Source organism: Primulina huaijiensis, chromosome 5 (genome assembly GCF_012295235.1).
Source record: "Primulina huaijiensis isolate GDHJ02 chromosome 5, ASM1229523v2, whole genome shotgun sequence".
NCBI lineage: Eukaryota > Viridiplantae > Streptophyta > Magnoliopsida > Lamiales > Gesneriaceae > Primulina > Primulina huaijiensis.
Window position 1 is genome coordinate 781,009 of NC_133310.1, and position 21,266 is coordinate 802,274.

A 21,266-nucleotide genomic window follows, 5' to 3' on the forward strand; every position below is an offset into this window, starting at 1 on the left:
CATGAGCATGAGCATGAGCATGATGAGCATGAGCATGAGCATGAGCTACGACTCATGACCAATAATGGTAAATGGGCATGAGCGGAATCTCATATTTTAAAAACAATCAATTATCAAAATGCACGACACAATTGGACTTTAAGCAGGTGAAGTCTCCAAATTACATAGAATCTGAGAGAGGAGATGCCCCTAAGGCAAGAGTTTTGGCCTAATTGACAATGCTGATGTAATCTCTTGCGTCATGTTGTGAAAGTGGTCTGTAAACATATTTTATTACATATCCTAAAACGTTAAGAATAAACAAATTGTTAACCCAAAACATAGTCGGGTATCAAGCTTTAGTCACCATCGTTTGAACGTCATGCATGCAGCCGCTATACCGTCGCGGTTCTTGCTATTTTGTGCGTCATTGTTTTAGTTTTTTTATACGGAATCAACTATGAACTTCATTTACTTAGATCAATAATGGTCATTACATTCGTAATAAGAATAATATCTTCACTAAAGCTTAATCACGAGGCCGAAAATGTATAATGATATATATATATATATATATATAGATGTCAGAGGTATATCGTATCGTATCGCATCGTATCGAAAATCTTATATCATATACCGTACCGAAAATTGCGGTATAAAAAAATTCATACCGATATCGTACCGAAAATTTCGGTATACCGAAACTTTCGGTATATATAACTAGCATACCGATTATACCGAAATTATACGGTTAGTATATCTAGATTTCGGTACGGTATCGATGTATACCTTTTATACTGAAAAAACCTTACATTTTAAAAATTTTATAAATTTATTGTTTTAAAATATTATATATTTTAAAATTTTTGTATATTTTTTTGATATTTCGGTATTCCGGTATATATCGAAATTTTCAAATTGCATATCGTTACCGTATCGAAAAATTCGGTATTGTTACCGTACCGTACCGAAATCTTCGGTATACCAAAAATTCGGTAAATTCGGTATTTGTCCGGTACGGTAATTTTGGTGTACCGAAAATTCAGTATTTTTTCCCACCCGTAGTCAGAACGGGTTAATAAATTGTTTCGAGAAATTATCAACCCAATCGACCTATTTTAGTGACGGGCGAGTCGGTCCGATAAGCTAGCCAGTTTTGTGTCAGATTGAAAGATGTGGATCGAAAAATTGTCAACACAATCTACTTATTTTATGTGAGGGACATGTCTAAAAGATACGGTCCTTTTCAGTTGCAAGCACCACAATTTCTCGAGGTAATAAATATGTTAAACTTCATTTAAATCAATTGTCGTTCAAATATATAAAATTTTGGTACATATTCAATCAAAAATATTTAAAAAAGTTGTGTTTGATCAATTAAGTTTTGGTGATTTAATAAACTGAGCCCAACTGAGCTAAACACGAGCTAAACTGAACATAAGCTAAATTGGAAGTATTACAAGACAAAATTCATTTGAAGCTTAACTGATATCTAAGTCTACCGAACTATAACTGAAGACCAACTGGACTAAAAGATAGTTGAGTAAACAAAAAAAAAATCATTCTTTGAAGAATCAGTTAGACTACACATATTTATAAAATTGAATTATTGGATAAAATCTTTCGTACCAACAGTCTATGAATTGTCAGAAATCTGCGAAAATTATCTACAGTGTACGAATTGTCAGAAGGAACAATGACATGAAAAAGATGAGTGATTTTACTGACAGTTGGATCCAAAATCTATAAATAGAGGAACATGCATGTAAATCAATTAGACTCTCCGAAATCATCGCATAAGTTCAAATATTCAAGCTTTCAATAACTCATCTGCTTTTAAGATTTATTAGCACGCACTTAAGTATTATATCATATCATCGATCAATTTGTGTTTTATATTTTCATTTCGAAATACTTGTAAACTGACCGTTAATATAATGATCAGTGTTGTTTAAGTAAGTACGTTAAAATAGGAGTTGCAGTTAAGCAGTGATAAATTCTTACTTAATCGAGTTGTTACAAAAATTATAATCTCCAAAGTTTTCTTGTGAACATCCTTCCCACAAGGAGTTATTCGAAACTCTTGATAACACAACTTTTTTCTTACTTAGCTATTTTTAGTATTGAATCTATATATCGGTTTAACTTCATTTCACGTAGAACTTATCCGATTAGCCAGCTAATATTGATTTAGTGAAAATTTCTAAATTCAAATTTGTTAACCCCAACCGAATTTTGGACAAACTAAAATGATTGTTTATTCAACCATTTTTCTAATCAATCAGCTGATCTAACAAGTTGTGATATTGATAATGAACTACTAAGATATACGTAATACGATCTTTAAGAAGAAAAAAACAAAAGAACACCAACTTATCTTTTCAGATAATATCAAATTTAATCCAAATAATTACTCAATATGTATATTTATTGGGGAAGTTGGTGAAAAATCCCCAATCAAAACATTTATTTGGGTTCACTCCCTACCCACAAAATTGTGGTACTATGTCATACAAATTGTGGTACACTTCATGTGGAAATGTGGTATTAAAAAAGTACCCAGGGACTTAACAAAAAAAAAAACGGCGGCTGGGGAGTGAAGTCCAATTTCCCTTATATTTTAATAGGCCGGTAGTCATTAAAAAAAATATTGTGCCGTATTCTGCAGAAATATTAAAAAATAAAGCATTTTTTTAATTTTANACTATCATACGATTTAGAAGATTGAATTTGTATGATTTCTTTAGGTTATGACTTTTTAATAAATCGTGACAAACCGACCAATCCTATGTATGCCCGTTAAACTAATTTTTTGTTAGCCAAAACTATTTAAATTGAATATTGTAACAAATTTCAAGATATTAATAAATGATACCCACAATTAATCTACGTACTTGAAGTTAGGTGTGTCAAAATCAGACACGATCCACCAACCCGACACGGTTCAATTCGAAAAAAATCAGGTTTGGGTTTGAGATTTTCGGGTTCGGATCAGATCAGGTTGGACCCGATAGCTGACCCGAAAAAAATGATCGGGTTGGGTTGCGTTCGGGTTGACTCGGGTTGACCCGAAAAATTTATTTTTTTAAAAAAAATATAATTAATAAATAATGCCTATATTTTTATATGTTGTATGTCTGAAAAATATTTATTGTATATTTATATCGTAAATTTTCAGAATTTAATATTTATTTTGAATGTTTTTTTATTTTTTAAACCATTGTTTATTTGATTTAGTAAATATACTTTGTTTTTCTACAATTAGACTTTCAAATTTAAATCATATATATGTGGGAGATTTTGTTATTATGCGTTTAAATTAAAATATTGTTATTATTTTTAAATTTTATTTAATTTTCTTAAAAAATTAAAAAAATTCAAAATCGGGTTATACGGGTTGATCAGGTTGATTCAGATTCGGGTTCGGGTTGAGAGTTTTCGGGTTGGCTCGGGTTCAGATTGGGTTCTTGTTGAGCAATTTTTGAATAGTACTATTGTTCAACCCGATCCAACCCATCCGAATTGACACCCCTACTTGAAGTATTTTAGTGCATATATATATAGTATATCCATGACGTGAAAATTTTACTAAGTTTTCCAGTTCTTGGAAGATAATACAAAAATTATTTTGTTTTTAAGCAATCCAGTTTATTTCTTGAAGTCATGCATTATATCTTAGTCCACTAAATTACATTTTTTCTTTCAATTTAATCATTCTTTTACTGAAGTATGGACTTGACAACGAAAAATAATGACGTGTTACTGAATATTGTTGATATGACATCATATATTACTAAAGTATTCGACGTCATATCAACACTAAATTAAAAAAAACTAAAAAAAATACAATCAATAAATTAACTAATAATAAAAACGTATAAATTAATTTTCCTTGTTACTTTATCCAATATTTTTGTTGGGTCGTAAAAAAATATCCAAAACCAAAATCATTCCTTCCTTCAAAAATGAATGGCAACCGATTTTATTGGAATTTGATATTCACTGAATTAAGAAGAATTAACAATAAATGTAGTCAGAAAAGGATAGAAAAATACACATATTATAGTTTAAATTTAATAGCTTCGTTTCCGAACTTTGGTTTGAATTTTTTTGCTACGAACTCATTCTAATTCAATCATATATTTTTTTGGCAGTTTCTCCATCTCTTCAATTCTACACGCAATATTCTTCTTCAAAGTTTCTAAACTTTCCAAATATCCCTCAAGTTGTTGCAGATCCATCCCATCAATTTGCTGATCCCACCAGAATTCACGCTCCTTGATTTCACGATTCATTGCAGTAACAATCACTTCCTTCTTCTTTTCTTCCAACATTCTAACAGCTTCCTCGTACTCAGTTCTGGCATCATCTATATAGCTGGTATAATCAGTAATAAAACCATCTCCTATATCGAATCGGTGGCGCATGGATTCCACAGATGGGCTGTGGAATGCGTAAAACTTCTTTGCCGGAGATTGTACGATAATGGAGAGTTCCGAACCGCACAGAATGCATAATTCACTGGCCTTTTTGAATAGCCATGTTCGTCTTTTGGTGAACGTGACTAGCAAGCTTGCTTTTTTCTGTATTTTTTTCATTTCAATCTTGCGACGACCCATTGTGAGTTTCTTCCTCCCATGCAGGTTCTCCATATGCGACGACATATAAAATTAGGAGAAGTGTTCCTGTGGTCTTTTGTGCGGAGGCTTTATATTTATATGATGTCCGAATTAAACATGCACATGAATTAGTTAGATGTGAATTATATATATTTATATATAATATAATGTAATTAATGCTGCTTAATTGGCCAATACGTCTTGCACGCAAACAGACTCTAACAAATCTATTTATTACTCAAGAATCTTTCGGTGGATGATTCGAACACATAATTAATAAATCTTTTATATATATAGACACACACACATCATTACATCATGAAATTCACTGCAATTTTTCATTCATATACAAAATAATAATAAATTAAATTTAATCGTTGGAGGCAGGTTTTGAGTACATATAATTAAATTTTTATGTAATTATATTNGGTTTTGAGTACATATAATTAAATTTTTATGTAATTATATTAAAATTTTGCTTCAAGTTTTAAGTTATAATATAATTAATTTTTAGTTGAAAAATCATTTCAATAAAATTAAATTATTTTTAGTCAAAAGTATAAATTTTCAAGTATATCCATCGATAATAATTATGAAAAAATCTATTAGATTTCGATGAAATGAGACTAATTTTGGAATAAACTTTTGATGGATCTCATTCTTAAGAGGAAAAAAAATCTTTAATTGGATTTTTAGAGACAAAAAATATCTAAAAATTAATTGTAGATAACTTTAATAGATTCGTTTCCGAACTTTGGTTTGAATTCATATATATTTTTTTGATTGATTAATTAATGATTAAATTCCATCATATATATGAGCACACAAAAATAATCATATATATATATATATAGAGTTTTGATATCCTGCACACCTACCGTGCACACCTATGTGAGCACCGATGATGTGTTATTCATCCATTGGATGCACAATTTTTCTATATTTCATCACTTATTATAAGTAATTTAATTTGATGTCATCGTGTACTTGATAAGTTGATTTAATCGATTTTTACCATCGAAACTAAGGCATCCCTTCACGTATTAATTTGTCCCCCATCACATATATTCCCATTCACTTTACTCGAATCCCACTTTCAAGCGGCTTTGGGAATCAGAATGTATTATAAAATAATCAAAATGCATTGCTAAATCTTCAAGCGTTTTTTAAAGAAACTGATGTAAAACAAAGTAACACATGTAATTTTCCCATTCTTAAATACACAATTTTTTTGTCGGACATATATTTTATATATTATTCAGAACAATAATTATTTATATTAGGAGAGTAATTTTTTTTTGTTGGGTCGTAAAAGAATATCCAACCAAAATCATTCCTTCTTTCAAAATGAATGGCAAACGATTTTCTTGGAATTTGATATTCACTGAATTAAGAAGAATTAACAATAAATGTAGTCAGAGAAGGATAGAAAAATACACATAGGGATCTGTTACAACTTCTCGTTAATCGTGAATTTTAAGCGGCTTTGGGAACCAGAATGTAAAATCAGCCCATGTGCCCTTTTTAAATAAAGAAAATATTTACTCTGAAAAAAAAAATAAAGAAAATATTTGGTTTAATTATATAAATATCAGTCCATAAATTTTATGTAACGTATTTTTTCTTAAATTTAAAAAACATAAAATCAATAAGCGGCATTTAAATTTCTCTGTATTATATTCACTTGTAAAATTTTATTATTGGTATAATAATTAAATCAAAATACAGTTAGAGGTAAACAAGAAATTAGTTTTTTTTAATTATCTATTTATTTTAAAAATAAAACAGAGATAAAAAAAACTGTTTTTTATATATATCTAGCTTCTAGGTCTTGTACGCAAACAGACTCTAACAAATATATTTATTACTCAAGAATCTTTCGGTGGATGATTCGAATACATAATTAATAAATCATATATTTTTTGATTGATTAATTAATGATTAAATTCAATCATATATATGAGCACAAAAAAATAATCATATATATTAATTTAATTTGATGTCATTATGTACTTGATCAGTTGATTTTTAGCATTGAAACTAAGGCATATATTCCTTCACGTATTAATTTGTCCCCCACCACATATATTCCCATTCACTTTACTCAAATCCCACTTTCAATGTCATTATCAAAAGGTACCTAAAGTCGCCATTATATATCGTTAAAAGCATGCTCAATTTTGTTTACCAAACAATACCACGAAAAAAATAAGGGTTACAAATATGTGAATGAATGAAAAACTTAATTTATAACTTGGAAATTTAGTTGAACTCCTCCTGATATCCCAGGAAAGGACCCATCAAGATCCGGCCCAAACTTCCGATCCATCCCTAACACATGTAGATGGCCCATGACAGGCCCATGTATTCTCTTATAAATACCAGATTTGAACATACGTTTCATTCATTCACTATATTATTTTTCAGCAGCATCCTTAACTGCTCCCCTTATATCTTCAGTCTATGACTTGACATCGGATGGGCTACATCAGGACACCCTCCTGGACCCCTTCTAACGGTCTTATTCGTGATTTCATGTTCAGGACAATTTCGAAACCTGAGTCTGGACTAATGACACTTGCTGGAATCGGACTCCAAATTTCCAGTGAGTATCACCTCCCATCTAAATTAGACAATTTTTGTGGAATGCTAATTAACCATATATAAGAAAGTTGAAGAATTGGGAGTGGTGAGGATACTGTTATTTGAGATTAGGGAACTATTCTTTACTCCCCACCACTCCTACCATTCATATTTGATAAGTTTGGGAAATATGAAAGTTTCAAGGGAAAAAAATTGTTTCCCTTTGATTTCACCGAGTTTTCACATTGTTGTTGTTGGAAGCAATAGCTATCTTCAATCTTCATTATGAAAAATCGACTGAAATATGATGTTTGGCTTGTTGCATGATTTGAAAATATGAGTTTTTATGATATCGTGAACTATAATTTTTTCGAGCGACAAAATTTCAATCCCACGATTGACATATTATAAGCAATATCATATATTTGATTCTCATTATAGACAAGCTATTACAATTCTTAATATGTTATCATTAAGAGAAAATTATTTCTTTTACCCTAGAGGTCAACAGTGGTCGAACGATACCACTTGAAATGATATACAAGCTGTAAAAAGAGTTGAGTTGTATTTATTCCACTAATATTAACTTTTGGTAAGAATGGAAGGGCTCGATTTTATACTTTCTAATCAATGAGTTTGTGACGAAATCATATGCAAGGACTGATTGAATGTTTGATATGTGCCCTTAATTCAAAGTGTTATTACACAATGAATAACATTAAGAAATGAAGAAAATTACAACACAATCAAATAAATAGGAAAAAGGTTTCTATGAATTCCAATAGGCTAAGACAGCCATTGACAGTTGTTTGTGCAAATGGATGCATGGCTCCATAAAAAGCACTTTAACCTGATCACAAAAGCCTGATGACAAATTTCTCACCACCACCTGTACTTTACTTTGGTCACATATATAGAGAGCCTCATTTATTCCAATCATAGCATATACACACATGTATGGAAGAGTGTGTGTGTGTGTGTGTTTTTTTTTTATCTTGTATGTTTCTGACATTGCGATTTTGATCTTCTATGTTACCAAACTTAAGTCTTACACTGGTATATATCTTTGTTTTTTTTTTTTAAATCTTTTTGACAATTTTAGTCCTTTTCCAATTTCCGAAGTGGCGTTGATGCGGCACAATTGTGGCATGACGTGCAGTATCACATCAACACTCATGGTGAAAAAATAATAAGATTACTATAAGACCAAGCACTTGCCGCTTTACTAAAAGCTATAGTCGTAATGACTGTACAACTCAAATCCTTTAAATCGTAAACATCTCAAGTACCACGTTTTGATTGTTCTACCTATTCTAGACAATTATTGTACCGAACAATTACAAAAAATTGAAAGATAAAATACTGATATTGAAATTTGACAAACATAGATAACCAAATCACAAAGTTACAAACATATAAAATCAAAAACATAATTTTCTCGTAAATATATAGCGTACTAGCTTGATTATATACTCATGCATTATGTATCTTATATAACATCTATGGTGGATCCAAAAATGGAAAACGAAAGAGAGGGAGATGAAAAAAATCATATGTAAAATTTCAAAAATGTATCAGACAACGAGAGAAGATCAGAGCTTACTAGTTTCGTCGTTGCATTATGTACTCGAATCTTTCCCTTGATGTTATTGTACCATTCGTATAGCCTTCTTCGACTAATGATCAACAGTAATGGAGATAGGATTGAAACTATTTAACAAATTTTTTGCCCATCGACTCAAGTTATTGCTAATTAAGTGCGTATTTAGTTGATCGAAAAAGTAAATTAAGAGTGTGAAATCAAAAGGATTTAAAACAAAAGTCATCTAAAATACATAAAATAGGTAACCTATACTAGTATTATCCCACCCTTTTCGGCTTTTCTCGTGACAAATGGCGATATACTTTTTTCGGATGTAAAGCTTCTTTAAAAAAAATCATTTTTTTGGAGTTATATTAGGCCACGATAATATATTTGTTAGTCAGATTAAATTCATTAAATAAAATTTTCTTCTATTTTTTATTTCTTAATTTACAAAACACGAATCGAAGAATTCATTTGAGAGGAATTGATATATATCATATATTATGCCACAACTCATATGGTCAAATTATTACTATTATACCCCACTAATATATGTGTAAAAATTAAGCAAATTTATTTTTGAATATGTACAAAAAAGTAAAAATTAAAAAGAATATAATTTAAAATATTGGTAAAATAAATATTATTTAAAAAAAATCTCTAGAAATATATGTAGACAAGTGCCGGTATGGACGGGAATTGAATGTCACTGTCCCATCATTCCCATCTACGAAAACTTTGATAAGCTAGCTAACGTGGATTCGACACAGTAACAAAATTTTTTTAGTGCCATTGTAGGCGTTTTCATGGTAAAAATTGAATGGAATTTGTAATCATACACTCGATGGATTTGCAATAGCAAATAAATACAAGAGTAGAAGAAGACAAATTTGAATTTTTCTTGTCATGCACGTTCAACTTTTAAATTTTAAAGATCGAACGAAAATAATGATGTAACTCAAATCTTTTAAATAATATAACAACTCAAACGCCGTGTATCAGTTCTTCTAGCATAGACAATTAATGTATGTTCAACTTTTAAATTTTAAAGATCGAACAGAAGTCATGTTATAACTCAAATATTTTAAATCATATAACAACTCAAATATCATATGTAAGATCTTTTAGATAGACAATTGTTGTACCTCAGCCTTTGAAAATTAAAATAATATGAATTGTATATATAAGTTTGAAAAAAAATAAATCACGCACATATTGTTTAAAGAGTAGGTCTCTTGTGAGACGGTCTCACGAATCTTTATCTGTGAGACGAGTCAATCCTACCGATATTCACAATAAAAAGCAATATTCTAGCATAAAAAGTAATAATTTTTCATGGATGACCCAAATAAGATATATGTATCACAAAATAAGACCCGTGAGACCGTCTCACGCAAGTTTTTGTCTTGTTTAAATCGTTCTCCCAACTAAATCATTAGCTGTGTTGATCGTAGTGAGTATTTGGTGTACAAGGTCAATGATACAGTAGTAAGCCTCGTAAAAGGTGAGACATAATTTTCACAATAGTGTTTTAATTTTTATTGAGTGGATACTGAATATATTTAATTGGTCCCAAAAAATTATATATACATAATTTAAAATATTAATAAATAAAATTTATATGTTTAATTTCTGTTAAAAATAAATATCTGCTCGCCTTTCACTGAATTTTGGAAAATGAAAAATATTTTTTTTATATACTAATTTTTATGTTTTGGGTTTTGATATATTAACTTTTCAAATTTTAGTTTTGATACACTAAATTTGATTTTAATTTTTTTGGTTTCAATCTTATTTTTCCGGAATACTGACGTGACACCGAAAAATGCTGATATGACATCAAAAATATTAACGTGACAGAGATTGCTTGCTTGCCTTATTGTACTTCAACAATTGGACCAAATAACTGAAAATTAGAAGTTAGTATATGAAAATCAAACTCTTAAAATTGAATAGACGAAATCCCAAAATTAGATAAGTTTGTAGAACGAAAACTTTTATTTTCCCTTTGCAAATTAATTATTCTGACTCGAAAATGGGTAAAGATATTCTGAGGAGACAAAAAGTGGAGGCTGTGTGTCAACAAATAAAATTCGAAATGTTACTGATTTCTTATGCAACCTAACATTATTAGCAGTCGTGTGTGTTATAATTCTTTCAACGTTGAATTTAATGACTTTCTTTTTTCTAACTTTGTATAATGATTTAATGTTAATGTTGTTTAGTCAAAATAATTTCCAATGTTGGTTAGACACCGAATACCATGAATAATTTTCAGTTATTGCATATTTCACAAATTGTTCTTTAATTTCATAGAAGCATTAATTGTGTTTTATCTAATCACATATGCATTACCATGAAAGTTCACCATAATTTAAGTCATTTGAAAATAATTAATAATATGAAAAAAGTAAATATGGAGAATTCGATTCTCGATGGAAAGGTTTGGGATGATAGATATTTTGATATCTCTGTTAACAATATTTTTTGGAAAATATAATAATAAATAAGCATCAAGGTTAATAAGTTAGTACATATATGATATTTAGGAACTATTGTAGGACACTCGAAGATTAATATGGTTTTTTTTTTTAATATATAAACATATTTCGATGTTGCGTCAGCATTTTCCTGTGTTACGTAATTATTTTTCGGCTCACTTAAGCATTCGGGTAAAAAGAACTAAAAATGAGGAAAAAAATACAAGTTAGTGGACTAAACTCGTGAATTGACCAATAACATAATTACAAATGAAAAATGTGCAAGTTATAAGACAAAAAAAAATTATTCTCCCTATATAAATTTTGCTTAATGATATAATTTGATATGTTTATTATGCCCCTTCAGTACGGTACGATACGGTAACAATACCAAATTTTTCGATATTGTGACGGTATGCAATTTGAAAATTTCAGTATATACCGAAATACCGAAAANGTACGGTAACAATACCGAATTTTTCGATATGTTGACGGTATGCAATTTGAAAATTTCGGTATATACCGAAATACCGAAAAAATATACAAAAATTTTAAAATATATAATATTTTAAAACAATAAATTTATAAAAAAAATTAAAATGTAAGATTTTTTTCGGTATACAACGGTATATACCGATACAGTACTAAAATCTTGGTATACCGTACAATTTCGATATAATAAGTATGCTAGTTATATGTACCGAAATTTTCGGTACGGTATCAATATGAATTTTTTATACCGTAATTTTCGATATGATATACGGTATAGGATTTTCGACACGGTACTGTATGGTACGATATATCACCCCTAGCTAGAGTTAAGGATGATAACAAAAAAAATTATTAATTGCTCCTCTAATTTATTATTTATAATCTATGCACTAAAAAGATTTCTTCATGTCAGAAGATTTTTTATAGCTGAAACGGGGGTTTGTTGCAATTAAGCCTCGAATACATGCAAGAGTTTGATTAAAAAATTTATAATTGATAAACTATTTTTCTTTAATATCCAAATACCCTGGACCATTCTCCTCCACATTTTAAATAAAATGTACTACAGTATCAAATATCCCTACCAACAATGTAATAATTCTCGGTGTTCATCATTTTCTTTCAAAGTGCTCTCTCCTTTGTTTTAAAGCCACTTACATATTAATCGCACGTTTTGGAAGACTGGTAGAGTGATTGCGCTTCATTTTCTATGATTGATACATACAATCACAAATATGCATATAACTTTTAGTTGTTCATACTAAATCACCGCAGAAAAAACCGAGATTTTTTCTTTTTCCTTATAATACACCATGAGAGTACATATTACAGCACAATTAGCTCATATGAAAACAAAAATATTACTCCTCGTTTGATAAAAACGATTAACCCAAATTGTTATAAGAGTGAATTTTAACTTTTGGACTTTGGATTTTCATTATGAATGAAAATTTGATAAGTACTTTATGAACTTTTTTAGTAGATGGTAAGTGTAGAACGAAGAATGTCCTACGTTGGAAAAAAAAATCTTAACACGATTGATCTTATATTGAGTTACATTTTATCGACGTGTATAAATGATTGGTAAAGAGACTCTCTCTCACACGCTTCTCCGTAGGAGGTGCAAATCAAGGGCTCGATATACACTGAAAAAGGCTTGACTTGTGTGTAAATGTACGAGGACGAACTGGGTGCGTCGAATATCGGACCAATCAAGACAAAATTTCCCACCAAAGTTCAACTGACATTTGCTATTTTATTGAATTTTTATTTTCGAAAAATTCACTCGAGATCTTTCTGGATGTGAGCTTCTACCTGCCTAATTGTTGGTGCTCCAGCTGAGCAAAATTTGCCTTTCTGATGGCCAGTCTGTGAATGTTCGTATGGACTCGAGTGTCTATATATAGAGGCAGCCTTAAGTCCTTCAAACATATCTCACACTTTACTCCAACTCGTGATAAAGTTCAGGTATTTGTTCAGTTCGCAGTCGCAATATCTTCGTGCAATGTTACTGCTAGTTGTTCTGTTGTCTCCCGCGAAACTGTCGTCCAACTTGATCTTCGAAACACAGACCGGAAGAGACAAATTTGTTTTAAGGACAATATACTTCGGACATACCTATGTTTGCTTTACTGTTTTAGTTTTACATATTGTATTTTCTCACCACATTTTTCATTGGTTTATATCCGCTTTTTATATCCTTTTTAATGAGTTACACTACTTAATTTCTCTTTCGAGAACTACGATTATTGTTTAACAATAACCACCTAAAATTCATTTTAAACTTTATTTTTAACTAATATGGGATAGGGCACTACAATAAATTGATACAATATCCTGTTGAGCACAAAAGAAGCAAGTAGTTGAAAACTACGTTTCATTCATATTGGATTGTATCCAGTTTCGGTGGCCGTGGAAAGGACTCGACTTCCTATCGCCCGCAATCTACATTGTTTATTTCCCTTTTCAAATAGTCACCATTTTATTTGATTGATTCTTGTCGTTTTTCTAATAATGCCACATATGTAAAAGTAAAATAAACTGTTTTTAATTGATTGATATAGCTGAAAATAAAATATATAGGTGTTTGGAAGAGAAAATCGCAATTATTGGTGCGGTATATTTGTCTATTTGTAATTTTGGTTGTTTATGTTTTTAAAGTTTAGCCTTAGTTAGCTATATTTATTTTTCAATCAATATTAGTCATTTTTCTGACATAGTGTTAATGTGACATCTATATGACATTGAAGTGTGTAATGTCAGGACACATCAACACTTTCAATGAAAAATAATTAAAATTGTAAAAATTCAGCAGATACATGATACAATTAAAAATATTTTATGAACAAAAGTAGACGCAAAAACTCATTTGATTTATAAATTTGTTGGTAAAAAACAAGTATCCTACAATGATATGTTCGTATTTCAGAATTTTCACGTCTTTTTACAATTTTTTTTTAATTTACTCTCATTGTATGATTCAAACGCATCTATTTATTATATTGAAATTAAAGATTTTGGTCATGCATCTATCTTTTGTAAGGTGTTTTAGTTAATTTCAAAACATTAATTAAATGTGGGCCAAATGTAGTAAAAACGAGAATATATAAGGGGAAAAATTGGTTAAAAAATCTCGATCAACTTTTTTTTAAATAAAATGACATCCTCAAGTGTATCTCAAATAAACTTGAGGATATTATTTTCTTTATAAAAAAAAAAGTTGACCGAGACTAAAATATAAAATACCCCAAATATAAGACAGGACAAGAGAAATAAAGTTATTAGAACTTCCACTATCCAAGGTGGCATTTGTGATTTTTCAGCAAGGTTCAATTTTAATATAAAACCGATAATGGTTTATATGTATGTATTAACATTTGTCATTTATATGAATGGAATACTTCAATTTGGTTACATGAAGTCTTGTTTCACAGCGCTTTGCCGGAGTAATTTGAGAGGGTTTAAAAATTAAATCTATTTTAATAATTTAATTCAATCATTTTTGTAAATTCTAGGATTTAAGTGATTTTCAATTTAATTAAAAATATAATCGACAATAACGATACAATTCAAATATTTTAATTGTACGACATATCACGTGTCATGTTAATTATTACACTCACCAACATCTTTTCAATAATTGAACTATTTGTATTCCATGATAATTGAACATGCGTGTTTGGCTCAAAGAGCAATTGTAAGATCAACGGTTTTATGTTTTAACAAAAACTATAATTAAATACAATTCAAATCGTTTATGTTACACATCAGGTCAAACGTCACATATGGTACGCTCTCATAATTATTGCTAAAAAATATTTATTCATAAATACAAAATAATTTTTAATTAAAAGTTATTACATAATTTTGGTCCTTTGGTTTCATGATCTGTTTTAATAATTATATATATTAATAAAATATTAAAATTTTAATGTAAGTTATGTGTAGTTCAGCGGATAGAGTCATTGTTTGTTGGGGTTTAGGTTGTAGGTTTAATTTTCATTGAGGTCATTTTTTTTTATTCTTTTTATTTTTCAATTTATTTTTTAATTTATATATCAAAATTACAGTGTAGTCTCGCACTATTTTTTATAATTATATTTTGATTCTCATTTAAATATAAATCAAATGAATTATAAAAAATATTATACAAACACCTAACGCGTGCGTCGGTGCACTAGTATATATAATATTTGTGCGTGTAAAATGAATGTAATGTTACTTGTACGTATGTGTGAAGTGTGGGGTCCTCAAGACTGAGAAGTTACGAAGTCTAGAGTATGAAAGTGAAGCCCATTTCATTGTATCCATTTGCCCATGGATCAATTTTACATTTTCCACTGTCCTGACCCGTTAACTCAGGCCCAATCTTGGCCTTATATGTCTGTACTCGACTAATTAAAAATCTTTATGAAATGAAATCATATGGTCGTTGTTTAAAAAACAAACAAAAAAGTTAAAAGTGAATTTTGGTTATGTATATTTGATTATTTGTGATTTTGATTCTTTAGTTATCAAATATCAACAGTAGCATTTTATCTTTTGACTTTTGGTATTTTTATTCATTTTTATCTGAGCTGACATTATACACATCAATGTTACATCATTGCTGCATATATGTCATATCAGAAAAATGACTAAAAATGTCCCGAAGTACAAAAATTCCGGACTAAAATGAAATTAAATAACACAGTGGACCAAAATCATCGATATGGTACAAGGAATCAAAATGAATAAACAACTATAATAGTAATGCATTATAAAAACAAAACGTCGATTCCATCGTGTTCGCACGTTAACGAGCTCGTTACTTAGAGGTATTTGTAGAACACGAGCTGAATTAATTCAATCGGTCTGATGTCGTTTTGAATGGACACATGAACTCTTAGAATCAGAAACCAAATGCTGCCTGAACATGGCAATAAAATTCTCAACTCTCTGGTTCAATTCCTCCTTGCTGAACTCGAACTGAGCTTCTTCTAGCACTTTCCCATCTTCGTCACATTTGATATTTGTTTCGTTTTCCACACACTGTACGCGAGCTATAATGTTAGCCGAAACGTGAGGCTGCCATGGTTGCATTTTCTTCTTCTTATCGAGTTCCGGATCAGCATTTCCATATTGTGTATCAGTACTGTGGTTCGAATTTGAAGTCTGGGATTTGGAAGTGAAGAGAATGGCCAAGAGCAAGAGGTTCAACACGAGGAACGCCCACACTCGCCAATGTGCGAAAAGGGACACAAAGGTGGCACGTTCAATGCAGGCCATCAGCGCAGCTGTTCCGGCTGCGAACCAGACCGCTTTCATTTGGTCGTCTCGTTTAGCCTCCTCTGCCATTATAAAACTCGTACAAATCTTCTTAATTAGTTGGAAGACAAAAAAAAAAGGGCTTTCAATAAGTTCAGTTACCATGCTTTGAGTGTAGCAAAATTTTCGCCTTTTATAGTCGAGTTCTTCCGGTTTTGGGCTATTTTCTCGGCGCTTGATTTGTGGGGGGCAAAATGAAAACGGGTTTGCAGGCTTCCTAATGATAAGTTGACATGTCCTTGGCGAGGGACAAGAAAACATTCTCGCCATGATGCAGTGCAGCAGAATCAGTGGAATAGGATAATCATCAAATACTCCAGCTTAGAGTTCTCAAATCCAGTAATTCTAACATACATTGGGAAAGGAACTCGTGCGTCATTTCCTGATACATGCTCTGTTACAATTGATTGTCTTTGTTTGGGTTTTTACTGGTGTGAAATTTTTTTAAATATGTTTAATCTAAAAAAAACTGTTATAATTTGATATAAGTGGCAATTAATGATTAGTGTAACATATAAAGTTAGTATGAACGATATTATTATTCACGTCTCAATCTCATATATTAAAGATGATGACAAATTTATAGAGTGGGAGAAGGCCAAAAAAGGGACCATAGAGTGGGGTTGAGTAGTATTATAGCGCATGCTTTTATTTGAGAAATCGAAAGCTGACTCAACAGAAAAATGTTTGGGAGGTGATTTGAATTGGTGGACACCTGAATGCACGCCTATGCTATGCTAGTGTTTAATACTACATTCTGAGCCCACATGGAAGAAAGCATAACATTTTTATTTCGCATATTTTAAATTAAATATTCTTCTAAAAACAATAAATTTTAGTTCTCCAAATTGTTACCTATGCGGCTGCATATTTCATGAGAGAGATTTCATTCAGTGGGAAAGAATACCCTCCTCACATAAACAATAAATACCTCTCACTTAGCAACAACTATTTTTTAAAATATATTAATATTAATAATTTAAATGGTTTGATTTATTTTGCTCAATATCTCCGGATATTAACCAAGTTTGGAACTTCTTTTTCTTTCTTTTTTTTTTTAAAAAAAAATCTCAGCACTTAATCTCAATATTTCTTTGTGTACCTTTCTCGTTGATCATGGGGTTAAATGAAACGCATAGGAGAATAAAAACTGCCCAAATTTCTGAAAGTCGATGATTGCATATTCACAGGATTTGGTCTCAAATTTTCTGATACTTTAAGAGTCAAGACAGATAGAAAATTTTAATCGAACATTGCAACTCAGCACATTTTGGAGGACGAGATTTACTCTGAGAAGAAGTTCTAAATATATATTATTATTTTGGCAAAATACCATCACCTTTTCTAACTAAGAACTTGAAAGTCACCACAAAAACAAAAAAAGGTGGTTTCATTGCTTGCTAGATACAACTTCCAAAGGTCTCATTGCCCTTTTTTCCACCACCAGCAATCTCAAACAAGTTTTAAGATTACAGTTTATGCTACCACAAATAAGAGCGCATATATTTTACAACAAAACAAAAACATGAAATTTTAAGGCAAAATTGATAATGGCATAGTAATAATAAAAAAAAAGTCGCCCAGAAAGATACAAGAATGACCAACTATGAGAAATCATGATTAGGAATATTGGGCACTTTCTTACAGTTCTTCAGGGAATATATAAAACATCAGGCTTGTTCTTCAAGTGGCTCAACCATTGCAAATCTCGACTGAGCAAGTTAATTGCTACCAACTTACCAGACAAAGAAATAAGCTGTAGAGAAACAAGTTTACGCGAGGTCTTGATTACCAAGCAAATGGGCTTTGTGTGCACCAAATTGTTGATCTTATGTCAATTTCCAACACAAACATAAATAGATCATTCATCTGCTCAGAAAAAACTTGCGGTGCACCAGATCAGCCACTAAGAGTGTTTTTGGTTGAGACTAAACATTTTTTGAACAAATAATTGTATATTCGTGAGTTCAAATTCTAACAATATACATCACTTTTATTATCATAAGGGCTCGAGATATAGTTTCAAAATACAACTCCCTCATTATATATCGTTAATCACAGTGAAACATTCCACCAAACGAGTAACGTGATTCAATATAGAGTAAAGGATTACAACCTGATGAGCAATTTGCGCCAGTCCTCTGCAGTCCACGGATGATTTAGTCAACAGCGTTGAGCATTGAAAGTCTGAAATACCATTTTGTTTCACTCAGGAACTCTTTCTCAAAGGGCTATCTGCAGGAGAAGATTTGTTATCAGGGTAAATCATAGAGTCCTTCCTTTTCCTACTGAATGTATATTTGAAGATCCTTTCGCGGTCATCACAGCTAAGATTAGATGCTTCAGTTGCAATGACACGATTCACATCACAATCAATCTTTGATGCATTATCCAACCCAAACATGGCATCATGCTCATCGTGTTTTACCAGAACATCTATCAATTCTATGTCTGTATCTGGTGGATTTTCATTATGCCTGAGTTCATCATTTGGATTTTCTTCTAACAATCAAGACTTTTTCCAATTTGAGTATTGTCATCTGTGTTCAACTTATCACCAGATTCAACACGGTGTCTGACTTTCTTCCTCTTGCAGCACGAGAGAGATGAAATGGCCAGACGAGCTTTCTTGAACTGAGAGCAAGCACTTATAACTTCATCCCAATGCTTGAGTTTTCTTTTTCTTATGCTTCTACGGACAACAGAGACATCTTCACTTTTCCCATGTGGAACGATATTTGCAACAGACACAGAAGCACTCCCAACAATATTCATACATTCAACGTTGGTTGAATCCTCAAAAGGATCTAACTTCTCTCCAAGAGGTAAATCCTCACTGACTATGTTCATCTCAGTCATGCGAACTGCCAGAGTACATCCATTCCTTAACATATCTGGCTCTGTTATGTGGGTCAAATTCTGTTGGCTGTCGACTGAATAAACAAGACATTCAGAATTCACATCTTGGCTTCGCTTATCTAAACGAAAGTGCTTGCCATCACCAGTGAGAAGTTCTGGCCCAGACAATAGCGGTTCTGTTAACTGCTCATTACCACTTATATTATACTCGGCAGCCGTATAACTCACTTTCCCATTTTCACTTTGTCTCAAAGAAAGCACAGGCCTGTGCTTTGCCTGATCCAGTTGCTCCCGAGCTTCGTTCAGTTCGGCCCTAAGCTCTAATATGATCCCTTCTGCTTCATCTAGCTGACATTCAAGCTCATCAACTTTTCTTTGTTGATTGATGAACGAAACCTCTTCTTCTTTTCTCTGTAATCAGTCATTTGATAATTATTTCAATACCAAATACTTGTTCATAATCTTCAACTAAACTATCAAAGCCAAACACCAAAGTTTCAGATCATACCCAACAATAACAATCCATTCTTGATCCTCATCATATAATATCATAGCAGAACTCAATGATAACATTGGACGCAAAGAAAAAACAAACAAGAAGAAAGAAAACCATTATTCAATCAAACTAATCCCCGAAAATAAACAAGAAAAAGTTAATCTACGAAAACAATAAGCCATTGCTCATTCTCAACAAACAAATCCAGTTCAAGCAGCGAAAAGTCGATAACTAAAGCAATCACAGGCAAAGTTTCATCTTTTCCAACAGACCTTTCTATCGACCATCTGTTTTAAACGAAGCAGCATTCGAGCAGCTTCTTCTTTCGTGGAAATCAAGTCCTGTTCCAATCTCCGAGCCTTCAGCTCCGACACCATCACGCGCGACGCCGCCTCTTTCGCTGTGTTCAGAATCATCTCCGCGTACGCCCTCTTCAATGCGTCCATTTTCTGCGCCAAACAATAAAATATCAAAACTGATGATAAACTCAACAAAGTGCATCAGCTCTGAAATCCATCGCCGAGATATTACCTCCGCATCCGGCACCGCCATGCCTTGAAATCGGCTTTCCGACGGGAAGAGGAGCTGGAATTTTTTGATACTGAGAGAAATATTTCAGTCGACGCCTAAATTGTGTCAAAATCAAATACGACGTCGCATTGGGGATTGCTGCGTCGTTACGAGGTTGATTAAGCGCGAAGAATTTAGTTGGAACTAGGGATGACAATGGATAGAGTATGGATCGGATTTCATACATTCATCTTCATACCCATTTATTAAATTCATTCTCATACTCATACCTATATCCATCGGGTATTGAATTTAATCTTCATCCACATACCCATCGGATTACCGGATACTCATACCCTACCCAAATACCCAATTACCATATACAATTGATTTTTTTCAAATTTAAATTGTTTCAATGAATATTTAAAAAATTATTTAAATGAACACATACATACATATGTGTGTGTATGTGTGTGTATATATATATATATATATTAATTTAAATGGGTATTCGGGTCGGGTGTGAGTCGGATTATATCAAACCTGCCTCCATACCCGAACCCGAAAATCACCATACCCGATTACCCAATTATTCGGGTCTAAAAATCCTCCCATACCCTCTTCTATTCGGGTCAGATATCGGATCTTCCAACGAGTTCGGAGGAAATTGTCATCTCTAATTGGAACTTGGGAAGGCGCGGCCCACTGTAATTTAGATTTTGAATTCTTTTCGATTTTTAGCTGGGCTTCACTGGTCCTGGGCCATCTACCAAACAGGCCCAGGCTAGTTGGTGTATCCGTGAGCATTTGGTCGGTTCGACCGAACCGAACCGAAATATTTAGCCATAACCGAACCG

General features: G+C 31.7%; 3 protein-coding genes across 5 annotated transcripts; all 3 read right to left on the bottom strand.

Moving 5' to 3' along the window:
• Positions 1-4,100: 4,100 nt before the first annotated feature.
• Positions 4,101-4,631, bottom strand: LOC140977420 (agamous-like MADS-box protein AGL62). The gene has a single exon (XM_073442166.1). It carries the CDS (start codon positions 4,629-4,631, stop codon positions 4,101-4,103), a length of 531 nt encoding a protein of 176 aa, XP_073298267.1.
• An 11,451-nt stretch (positions 4,632-16,082) lies between these two features.
• On the bottom strand, positions 16,083-16,574 carry LOC140977422 (uncharacterized). The gene has a single exon (XM_073442167.1). The coding sequence runs from the start codon at positions 16,572-16,574 to the stop codon at positions 16,083-16,085; it is 492 nt and encodes a 163-aa protein (XP_073298268.1).
• Positions 16,575-18,141: 1,567 nt separating this feature from the next.
• Positions 18,142-20,564, bottom strand: LOC140976137 (uncharacterized). 3 transcript variants are annotated; one of them, XR_012175168.1, is made up of 4 exons: positions 20,431-20,564; positions 20,172-20,348; positions 18,661-19,814; positions 18,142-18,300 (listed from the first exon to the last, which is right to left on the bottom strand). XR_012175168.1 is itself a non-coding variant. In XM_073440048.1 (3 exons), the coding sequence occupies exons 1-3, from the start codon at positions 20,449-20,451 to the stop codon at positions 19,047-19,049; spliced, it is 966 nt and encodes a 321-aa protein (XP_073296149.1). In that variant the 5' UTR covers positions 20,452-20,564; the 3' UTR covers positions 18,142-19,046. The 3 variants fall into 3 exon arrangements, 2 of the variants coding, with proteins under 2 accessions (XP_073296149.1, XP_073296150.1); XM_073440048.1 differs by having other exon boundaries at positions 18,142-19,814; XM_073440049.1 differs by lacking the exons at positions 20,172-20,348; positions 20,431-20,564 and adding an exon at positions 19,912-20,165 and having other exon boundaries at positions 18,142-19,814.
• Positions 20,565-21,266: the final 702 nt, after the last annotated feature.

Excerpts from the sequence above, each read along its gene's own strand:
- LOC140977420 (XM_073442166.1), bottom strand. The coding sequence starts at position 4,631 with ATGGAGAACCTGCATGGGAGGAAGAAACTCACAATGGGTCGTCGCAAG.
- LOC140977422 (XM_073442167.1), bottom strand. The coding sequence starts at position 16,574 with ATGGCAGAGGAGGCTAAACGAGACGACCAAATGAAAGCGGTCTGGTTC.
- LOC140976137 (XM_073440048.1), bottom strand. The coding sequence starts at position 20,451 with ATGGCGGTGCCGGATGCGGAG. Across the intron at positions 20,349-20,430 it reads TGGCGGTGCCGGATGCGGAG|AAAATGGACGCATTGAAGAG; the intron begins GTAATATCTCGG and ends TGTTTGGCGCAG. Across the intron at positions 19,815-20,171 it reads AACAGATGGTCGATAGAAAG|AGAAAAGAAGAAGAGGTTTC; the intron begins GTCTGTTGGAAA and ends GACTGATTACAG.